Raw genomic sequence first — 11,079 nt, forward strand, 5'->3', positions numbered from 1 at the left:
GTTATTATTATTACTATTATTATTACTACTACTACTATTATTATTACTATTATTATTACTATTATTATTACTATTATTATTACTATTATTATTACTATTATTATTATTATTATTAACATCGTCATTAATGAATTTTAAATCTACGCGACTTGTATATAAAAAATACATACACATTTTTCTGTTACGAACTAGTCGTACTCTACTGTCGTCCAACATTTTTGGAAATCTTGATAAGAGTTACCTGTTTCTGAAAAATTCCAAAGAATCGACGACGTCGTTTGGAAATTTTCAAAATAAATCGATTCTCCTACCTTCTACTCGAGTACATATATATATATATATATATATATATATATACACATATACATATACATATCATGGATACATAGAGAACTAAATCCGTCAGTCGATGCGCAGCCGATTTCCAAAGCATATTTATAAATCCAAGAATCTAGTAGAATGTGTAGAACGAGGGAACACATAAGTTATGTAGAATACATATATACATACATACATACATACATACATACATACATACATACATACATACATACATACATACATACATACATACATACACATTATATATTCTTCGCGGTATAGAAATTGAAGAAGTATCGAAGGCAGGTTAATTACTAACAAATTAGATTGTCCGGACTTCTTTTTGAGGCTTCCATGAAGGGAATCGAGAAGCCAACTAGATGACATATCGCTTCAGAATTTTTCTATCCTCCGACTAGGTGAGTATTATTCTAACTCTCTCTCTCTTTCTCTCTCTCTTTCTCTCATTCTCTATCACGCGGGCGATCATAATTTTTCTTATTAATTTTCTTTTAATTAATCAGTGTAACTAGCGAGTGCGATCGATATTATTAACCGAGGTGCGTTCTAATTATGTGTTTTTGTGCAATTTTCTTATGGCCTCCCTCCACCGTTAACTTCGATATTTACTTCCTTTCTTTTGTTTCTACAAAATAGAAATCAACTCTCAATAGAAATTTGTCACTCTTTTGAGAAATTTAAATATTTATCGGTCGAATATAATAAATGTCACGTTGAAGAATTACGTTGTTGACAGGGAAGATTTGTTTTTTTTTTTTTTTTAAGAATATTTTGAAAGAAATAAAAAGAAAAAAGATGCTTAAGTAATAAGATCGATACTTTCGGCGATATCGATCGATCACTCGTTTACAATTTAATAAAAAAACACGGTATGAATATTCTTGCGTCTGTATTTTTTTTTTTCTTTTCCTTTTTTTTTTCATAAAAAGTTAATCATCCTCTCTTTGCGATTATAATAATGAATTAACGTCGACGAATCTTTATATATCTCTCTTTCTCTCTTCACGTTGAATCATTTAAAAATTATTTTTCTATGATGAGACTAATACAAAGGAAAGAAAATATATATAAATATATCTATTATTGAAAGATTAATATTCTGAAGAATAGCGTGCGACAAAATATATCTTTTAATATCTCAAATGACTTGGATCACTCTCGTGATCATTGGCTTATATTTCTAAATAGTAACAAAAAAAAAAAAAATAAATAAAAAAAAGCAAGTTATTGCTAACCGGATCAGAGATATACATATGCATGTTTATGAAAAAAAAAAAAAAAAAAAGAAAAGAAATATCTAGAATTTTTTTGGAAGGAGAAAAAGAAAAAAAGAGAACAAATCCACTTGTAGTTGTAGTCGAGATACTTTGAAATTTCCTTCTTTTGTTGAGATTAGCTAATGACCCACGACATTTGGCCAAATCCATGAAGATTCTATCTCTCTATCTCAGTTTTATCTACCTTTCAATCGCTTTCTTAAGAGACCTGAGGATTCTCACCGACCGAATAGATCTCATTTTCGATAAGAACCGAGAGTGATCGATAAAGATCGAGAGAATGGACGTTTGCTTGGTAGAAGGGTTAATATATATGGCAGGCATATCAAACACGCGATCTAACATAAATATCTAAATTCTATTATACTTCTTATTGATATAATATTTATTTAGAATCGATTTTTATAACAACAACGTATAAAGGAACGAGTTCTATGAATAATTTAATAAAAACTTTTCTTATCTATTATACATAATATATGAGGGATCAATTTACTCGTTAAATATCAGTGCTTGTTTTTTCAAAACGTTCTTGATATTTAAGAAAAAAAAAAAAAAAAAAAAAAAGAAATGATTTATACATCAAACTAATATCGTCGTAAAGTTATTCTTTCGCGAATAAACATCAATTGATTCAATTAAAATTGAATGTTTAATCGAAAAGTCTAAAAAAAATGTTAACAAAAATTAAATTATCAACAGTCTTATTGTCTTCCTATATCATATCGTACGCAAATTGAGAACGTCGAATCGAGACCCGATGATAATAAAATTTTGAAGAGCAAAAAGGAATAACAAAGAACAATTGCAATTCCTACGGATGTTAGTTATTTGCAAGATTAATAATAAATTGATGATCGACCGTGGACATATTTATTTGGAGATGAATGAAAAAAAATATATCTATATATATATATATATATATAAATAAAATTCGACATGGCTGCTATTTAAAGGGACAATCTTCAAGAATTGTCTATACTCTTCGTATGTGACTTTATCCAAGCACACTCTTTATCTTTTTTCCACTTTCCATAAATGCGTGTGTCCGAAAGCAGATCGCCCTGACTCTTTCACACACACACAGACACAAATACACATACACATATACTCTTCTGTTTTATTGATTTTCCCGCAGAGGCGCAAGCGCTACATCCTCGATTGCAACAAGGGGGGTGCGGCTGTAACCATGGATCCCAGTGTACTCGCTACCATGGACAAGGACACATTGAAGAAACAGATCGAGAACATGAAATATCAAGCGGCCATGGAACGATGGTCGTTATCGAAGAGTATCACGGCGTAAGTTATCAAAAATCTAACATTTTATATATATATATATATATATATATATATATATATATATGTATGTATGTATGTATGTATGTATGTATGTATGTATATATATTTATTTATTTTTTTTTTCCTTCTCATTATTACAGTTTTTATATCTACGTTCTTTTTTTTTTTATCTCATTCTCACCTATTTTTCTTCTTTTTTACTTGGTTCGATCCCTATCTATATACATACATACATACACATATACATACACACACATATATAAATATATATCTTATTTCAGTTTTTATCATCGTAAAATTATTTGTTAGTCCGTATTAATTTTTCTTGAAAATATTATTAACGCGTTACGTCATTCATGTTTCTTTAAATAAAACGCGATAAAAAAATTGGGTTAACTTAACTCTATATTTTTATATACTCTCGTATCTGCCTCTTTTAGGTCAATCAAACTTATTGGGTATACTAATAATCTTGTATGTGTTATTTTTTCTCTCTGTGTCTTATCGTGTGTATGTGTGTGTGTGTGTATAGAATATAAAAGTATACAAGTTGTACGTACAACTTGACACCGGTTGCATCACATTTCTGTATTACAATTTAGGTTTTTTTATTTTCCTTATTTTTTTCTTCTTCATTTCTTTTAACTCTAACCACTCAAAGATCGTATGCGTCTTGTCAAGGTATTTCCTTATTTACATTTATCTTTTTCTTTTTTGTTTTTTTTACACTATCCATTTTTCTAATATTTCTTATTACTCAGACATTGTAATTGAAACTTCGAAGGAAACACATCCCTATGAATGTTTTATCCTTCTCTTTGCGTAGATCGTTAGTTCCTCTCTCTCTCTCTCTCTCTCTCTCTATTCCTTTCTATTAAATACATAAACATACAAATACATACAGAAGTCGAATATAGTAAAATTGAAAATTAACAAAAATTAAGTTAAAAGTAAGCTGTATAAAAGGAAGAAATGAAATCGATACATATCAGTCTCATCGAAATACCACAAGTATACATATCAAACGATATATTCAACATACAAGTAGGTAAACAAGTGCACTATATAAAAATTGAAAAAAAAAAAAAAACAAGAAAAAGAACGAACGAACAAAATTAAAAAAAAAAAAAAAGAAAGAAAGAAAAATTGCAATCGGGACATATAACAAAGTACCGTTGAAATGGTACAAGTATGTAAATATCTAACAAGCATGATCCCCATCGAAGGCTAATACAATCAAGGCTAACAATAAGTGATCCTTGCTTCTCGACGACAAGGATGACGAAGAAGTCGTTGTGCTAAGAAAGAAAGAAAGAAAGAGAGAGAGAGAAAGAGAGAGAAAGAGAGGATATCCTTGGAACGCTCTCTATACGCCTTAACTCAAACTGTCACTTTCGGAGTACAAGCTCTCCCCTACGTTCTAATACCTAATCAAATAGAAAACTGATTAGCTTTGGAGAAACGATCAGATGATTCATAAAGGATCGTCAAACGAGTGCGAATGAATTATTCTCTTTGTGAAGTCTAGGTTCGCATTATTCTCTTTGTGATATACCGGCTGCTATTGTGTTAGATGCATTCTCGAAGAAAGATGGCCGCCATTAGCCGATAAATCATTCTTTTTATACATCCCTCGCTCTCTTTATACTCACTCTCTTTCTCTCCCTCTCTCTCTCTCTCTCTCTCTCTCTCTCTCTCTATCTCTCTATCTCTCTTTCTATATAAATTATTATTTACTATAATTAATTTCAATCATGTACTTTTGTAATAATTTCATATAGTTTTTATTTTCGAGATATTATTGTTTTATCTGTTATCATTCATATGAGATTGTTTTATTAATACTCTAATTATTCGTAAAAACGTATTATTATAACGTCATTATTATTATTTTACCAGGAAGATGTAGTTACAGATTTATTATTGTACCCATTATCGATAAAATAATTATACACAGGTGTTATTCCCGATATAGAAAATTAACGATTTTCATGTTTGTCTATGTGTGTGGCGTCTTACAGACTTTCTCCGCTTACCAGCATATCTCTCTCTCTCTCTCTCTCTCTCTCTCTCTCTCTCTCCTCTCTCTTTTTCTGTTCTTAGAGACTACTATGGCTCTTAACGTACATTTCTATGTGTTTCATGTGTTTGTGTGTGTGTGTGTATGTATGCAAACACGATGATGCTTCTTCTCACCCTTATCCTTAAGAAATCGTTATGAAAGTAGGATAAATTTGCCATTAACTATCACGAATAGGCAAAATAGGAAATGGTAATATCATCTCGAATACTAGTAGAACGATGAGGTGAACGTTAAGTTCGAGTTGAGGTCGAGCGACCTCGTCGAAAGACGCCATTTTAAGGTTCTTTGTATCACGAAGAGAACTTCGTCTTCTTCGTATCTTTTTCTTTTACTTTTTTCTTTTTTTTTTTTGTTTTTTTATTTCAGTTCCAACTTAGGAAATCTTCGTGCTTTAAACGACGGACAACAATCGACGTATATATCATTCGATGAAAATTGTGATGAGATATTTATTTCTGTTTTGTTTTATATCCTTTACTTTTTATTTTTCTTCTCTTTCATTCTTTAATTTTGTTCTAAGGAATATCTATTGGGTCGATTAGATCGCAAAGGTATGATCTTTAGTTTCTTTATTTTTTCTTATATCTTCTTTTTTTTTTTTTTTTTTGTTATAAATTATATTTTATGTTTTCAGTTGACAGTCACCGATGATATCAACCTCTCTACTCGAGTTTCAGTAAATTATTTCGTTGGTCTTGTCCGACACAATTGCGATCATCTCGTTGGGTAGGACATATCAAGATTATATTTTATTTTTCGTATTTTCTCTTTTAATTACATACTTGTGTTCTTCTTTTTCTTTCTTTTTGTTGCGTAATAAAAAATAAACTTAATCAAACAAACAACATTAGTGATATCTATTGTATCGTATTTGCTTTTCTTTTTTCTTTTTTTATTAATACAAAAAAAAAATTAAAACAAAATTCCTTCAAATTCCAAAATGAGATTTACTGTTATTAAAATTTCTAATATTTTTTTATATATGTAAGTACTTACTTAATTATAAAGTTTTCTAATTATTGATCTAGTTGTAGTAGGTAAGCAGTTGTATAGTTTTGTCTTGGAACGTTCACGTAACGTTCACCGAACACGTTTTCTTTCGCGAGTTAGTAGTTCTTCCTTTAAAGGGAAAGCCATCGACCGATAGAAAAAGAATCCCGTTTTCTGCCACTCGTTTCCGGACATCGTAAAATGTCGGTTGTTGCCGACGTTTAACGCGAAGAAGGAGGATGCGATTAGAAACGATTAGACAGGACCGAAGAACGTCCAAAAGGATTTTTTTCTTTGCTCTCATAAGACAAGAAACATTCTTTTACTCGATAGAAGAGATATCTAAACTAAAAAGCTAATTAACGTATCCTATTGCGTCCTGCATTATCCTAGGTCTTTTGCCCCATTCTTATCGATTTTTTCTTTCTTTCTATCTCTAAGAATAGAACAATAAAATAGAAAAGTATATGAAAAGTGTGCATACATGTGTATGGACGAGATAAGACAAGAGAGAATAAGTTTCATCTTATTTTAAAACAGAAACTATGTTTCTTAACTACTAGAAAGTCGATCCTTATTTTATTATCTTCGAAACGCTCTTTAACTTCTTTTTTTTTTATTCTTCCTTTTTTTTCTGATAAAATCGAAAGCAACACAATTTTTTTTTTTTTGTTATATTATACTATATTATATTACATACATATTTGTATTTTATTTATATTAATATTATTATTATTTTATCATCTGTATTATTTAATTTTAACATTCATCTTAATATTGATATTAATTATATTCTTACTTTACACACACACACACATATATATATATATATCTAAAAATTTGATTTTCCTCTCTTTTTCTTTTTTCTTTCGTTCTTCTTTCCGATGCGTTATTACGTCTACAGAGATTTTGTTATCAGCATATTTTAACGCGTTAAATATTTTTAGCAAAAGCAATATCCTTTTAATTCGTCTACGAAGGCCAACCTGTCCCTTATTAACATATGACATTTCCCCGATTGAGTTCATTTCCAAATATTTCATCGACGAGGGCGGAGGGGGGTTTTGGAGAGGGAGAAGAAGCAAGAGCAATAAAACGGAAGAGAAAAAAAAATTTAGATAAGGAAGGCGATGACGTTATTAGCTCGTACATTTGTTATTAAATAAACATTTACAATCAACATCCACGTCTATTACGAATATTAAATAAGATTTAGTTAATATGGCGATCGGTTCATTGTTTCACGAAATTTAGCATTTTAACGTGCGAAATCCAATCTAATTGTTCCTCTGAAATGCATTCATTATATATTACACGTTTTCACGTCGATATTGTGAGAGTTTCTCGTAGACGTAAATCCTCTCTCTCTCTCTCTCTCTCTCTTTTTCACCATTGTTCTTTCATTTATCTTATGCGATTCTATCTTCTAACTCGATTCCTCTCGATTTGTAATAAGTTACGAACGATTATTGAGAAACGTGCTTCGAACATCGACTCCGACTATCGGTCTAAGCCAACTATTTATATACGACACAATATATTAGTTATTTATAAGCTTTTGAATACGTGTAGAGGAAGAAACGCGGATTAATAAATGTCCGACACGATTTTCGTTGGATGATATTCGTTCTTCCTTTTCTTTTTCTTTTTTCGTTTGTATGTTTATTACCAAGGCGAGTACTTTAGTGAAATTATTCATACAAACGGTAAATAATCTTTTCTTAACCATGGACCGACCCGTATCGTGATGATTCAGAAACAAATAAAAAAGGAAAACGAAGGTATCGTGACGATGAAGAAGAAGAAGAAGAAGAAGAAGAAGAAGAAGAAGAAGATATCCTTAAAGAGAATCATGTCGAGACACGAGAATCGAGAGAGGTATCTTGGTGAAAGGATAATTTAAAATAAAGATTTGAAAAATCCACGAACGACGATGGTACCGACGATATTTTCATAAAAATCTTTTAACAATCCGTTCGTACTTGGAACAAATAGTGACAGAACAAATGACAAATTCTAATTCGTCTATTACGAAATTTATTATTCCCCTGTCCCATATTAAAATCACATTTTTATTATCGTTCAAAGTATCCTGCAAGGACAATCAAAGAAAAAGAAACATATAGAAAATTCAACAAAAATCGATTAACGATTCGTAAAAAATCGAGTTATTACTATCATTGTAGGTAATAAAAAAAAACGAGAAAGGCCAAACATTTTTTTAGAGAGAAAAAAAAACGAAAAAATGAATAAATGAAATTTTCCGTTGACGGTCGCATTATAATGGGATGGAGGGAGTTGAGGAGGAGAGGGAGAGAAGTGGAGGGATGGAAGACAGAGGAAAATAATTTTTTATTTTCCACGACGTCGTTTAAAGAAAGAACAAAGTAGTCAATTCTCTCTCTCTCTCTCTCTCTCCCTCTCTCTCTCACTCTCGTGAAAAGTTAGATTCGTGGCTAACGTTTGTGTTGCGGACGGTGAATACGACTCTCCTTGAACGCAAAAACGGAGTTAGAGTCCAGGTAGTACACCCTTTCACCGGGCGCGAGAAACGAAACGACAGGGACGCGACGCATACTAGACACGTCGTCTATGGTGTGCAGCCACGTTTCGAGACTCCATTCTACCAAGACGGCAACTGCCGTTTATACGCCAGTCCATAGCTATAGACTATATTTACGCTATACTATTTTCTAAGGATTGGAATGAACGCACTATTCTGCTCTCTAAAGAAAGAGAGAGAGAGAGGGGGAGGGAGAGAGAGAGAGAGAGGGAGGACAACTAGCTTTTGCTAGCTAGCTAGATATTTGCTGCTAGCCTACGGCATTCTCAACGGTCTGCTACGAGATTTCGTATCGTGATATATTATATATCGAGATAAGGATTATTTTATACTTCCGCAAAATTCCATTCACTTTTACGTTTTAACTACAAGAGATTTTCTCATAAACAATATCTATGAGAACCTAGACTTGGATTATCTAATTTAATTGTTTATGTGAAAATTCGATCTGGATAATTCTCTATTCTCTGTGAGAAAAAAAGAAGAAAAAGTGGACGAGTAGAACGTTCTATCTCTTCTCTCTCTCTCTCTCTCTCTCTCTCTCTCTCTCTCTCTCTCTCTCTTCGTGATTAAGATATTCATACATTGGAGGGATTTGAAAAATATGCAGTTTCTTCTTTTTTGTAATATATAAATTACGTTTTTAAAGTTGCACGTGTTTTAAAGTGAAGAACGAAAAGGAGATAAATATGTAAATATTTTCTGAGTTTAATGCTCTCGCTTAAAAGTTTCGTTTCGTTCCTTTGTACACTATTCTCGAAGTTCGGTCGAAGGATACTATCGGCTACACGGTTGTGTCCATTCGCCTGGTTAGTCGCCTAAACGGGCAATGCAACGACTATAGATAAGTGCGAGGGAGGCCAGGATGCCACGTAGCAAAAGCGATACCCTACTCTTTACAAGCGATGCTTCGAGTCGGCATTCTTCACTTTCGTTCTAAATATTTTCACGAATTGTGAATATATATATATATATATTTTTTTTTTTTCCTTTTTTTTTCACTCGATAATTTTTTTTTAATTTTCCTTTTACGAACATCTTAAATCAGTCGTCTGTAAATTCTATTTTCTTGTTATAAGATTTCTTTTTTTTCTTCTTTTTCTTTTTTTCTTTTTTGCCGCACGAGAATCATCATCGACTCTCGTTGACCCTTTTTTTTTTTTAAATAATTTCCTTCAACTTCCCCGAGACGAGGCGTTGAATAACTGTGAATTTATTTTTCTGACATCTTTTCTTTTTTCTCTCGTTTGATCATTATCAACGAGGATCATTGACTTTTATTAATTAATTTTGTTTTTCTTAGAATCCTTTTCCAACTTCCTACAAGATTATTACAAAAGCACGCTCTTTTCTTTTTCCTTAGATAAATGATCTGATAAATAAACTGACCGACTTTGATCGTTTCTTCTCTTTCACAGGATGAGAGAGTACGTCGAAGAAAATGAGAAGAACGACCCACTGATACACGCGCCTGACAAAAAGAACAATCCATGGGCCGAGAAAGGCAAGTGCATAATCATGTAAGAGGAGAACCGAATAGGGAGGACACGAAGAGGGAGAAAAGAAAAGACGGAAGCGAACGAAAGGACGAAAGAGAACGATGATGAAGATGAAGATCAAGAAGAAGATGAAGAAGGGCCGGTGTGTGTTTCATCTACAACAGAAGAGAGAGAGAGAGAGAGAGAGAGAGAGAGAGAGAATATGCATGCCAAAGAGACGCTAAAAACGTATAAAAAAAAATGAATTAAAAAAAAATAAATAAATAAAAAATAAATTACAAAAAAAAAGACAAGTGAAAAAAATAAAAGAAAAGAGGAACAAATAAACAAACAAACAAACAAATGGCCATTCTACCAAAGTCTTCGTCACGTGGAAGGGAACACCCATCGATCGTGATCGATGGATCGATATATATATATATGTATATGTGGGAGAGAATATGCGTGTATGCACGTATGCGTGTATGTATGTATGAGAATACATTTTAAATCGTCGTTTCTTTTTTTCTGTTTTCAATTTTCCGTTTCCTTTTTCTTTGCTTTTCGTCTCCAGCAGTATTTCGTCGATAAGTGAGAGTCGAAGAAAAAAATCGAATAGATCGTATATCGTTCGTGATCAATCGTGATCCAGAGAGATACAGAAATAGATCGTTCTTCGAGAGAGAAGAAGAATATATGTTTTAATCACGAGAGATGGAAATTTGTAAAACGAAATGATCGATTTTTTTATTTTTTTGTTTTTTAATATATAAAAATCGTACAGGTGACTCATGTCACGCGTAGAATAACGTAGTTTTAATATATCGTCGAAATATATCTCCATTAATCCATAATAATACTTTCACCTTGTTCTCTCTTACGTAAGATCGATCGATCGATCGATCGATCGTACTTTAACATTTTTAAACGCCGTCATTAACGTTTCGCGCTACAACCAATGTATTTCTATCTACTATGTATGCATGTATGTATGTATGTATGTATGTATGTATGTATATACGATCTACATGTGTGTGTATGTGT

At 31.8% G+C, this 11,079-nt stretch overlaps 1 protein-coding gene and 1 long non-coding RNA gene across 3 annotated transcripts in view; both read left to right on the top strand.

Moving 5' to 3' along the window:
• The first annotated feature begins 84 nt into the window (after positions 1 to 84).
• Positions 85 to 11,079, top strand: part of LOC122634237 — a 12,827-nt gene continuing 1,832 nt past the window's right edge. Inside the window, exons 1-2 of the long non-coding RNA XR_006328340.1 lie at positions 85 to 484; positions 10,371 to 11,079. The exon at positions 10,371 to 11,079 is cut by the window's right edge and continues 1,832 nt beyond it. This is a non-coding gene — a long non-coding RNA (uncharacterized LOC122634237). The remainder of the gene's footprint in view (positions 485 to 10,370) is intronic.
• Positions 602 to 10,230, top strand: LOC122634236 (guanine nucleotide-binding protein subunit gamma-e). 2 transcript variants are annotated; one of them, XM_043822969.1, is made up of 3 exons: positions 602 to 740; positions 2,758 to 2,921; positions 9,976 to 10,230. In XM_043822969.1, the coding sequence occupies exons 2-3, from the start codon at positions 2,809 to 2,811 to the stop codon at positions 10,079 to 10,081; spliced, it is 219 nt and encodes a 72-aa protein (XP_043678904.1). In that variant the 5' UTR covers positions 602 to 740; positions 2,758 to 2,808; the 3' UTR covers positions 10,082 to 10,230. The 2 variants fall into 2 exon arrangements, with proteins under 2 accessions (XP_043678904.1, XP_043678903.1); XM_043822968.1 differs by lacking the exon at positions 602 to 740 and having other exon boundaries at positions 2,573 to 2,921.

This window comes from Vespula pensylvanica, chromosome 14 (assembly GCF_014466175.1).
Source record: "Vespula pensylvanica isolate Volc-1 chromosome 14, ASM1446617v1, whole genome shotgun sequence".
In the NCBI taxonomy this organism is placed as follows: Eukaryota; Metazoa; Arthropoda; class Insecta; order Hymenoptera; family Vespidae; genus Vespula; species Vespula pensylvanica.

What these genes read in the sequence shown, in the direction of transcription:
- LOC122634236 (XM_043822969.1), top strand. Translation starts at nt 2,809, where the DNA reads ATGGATCCCAGTGTACTCGCTACCATGGACAAGGACACATTGAAGAAA. An exon ending in TTATCGAAGAGTATCACGGC is followed by an intron (nt 2,922 to 9,975) that starts GTAAGTTATCAA and finishes TCTCTTTCACAG; the next exon opens with GATGAGAGAGTACGTCGAAG.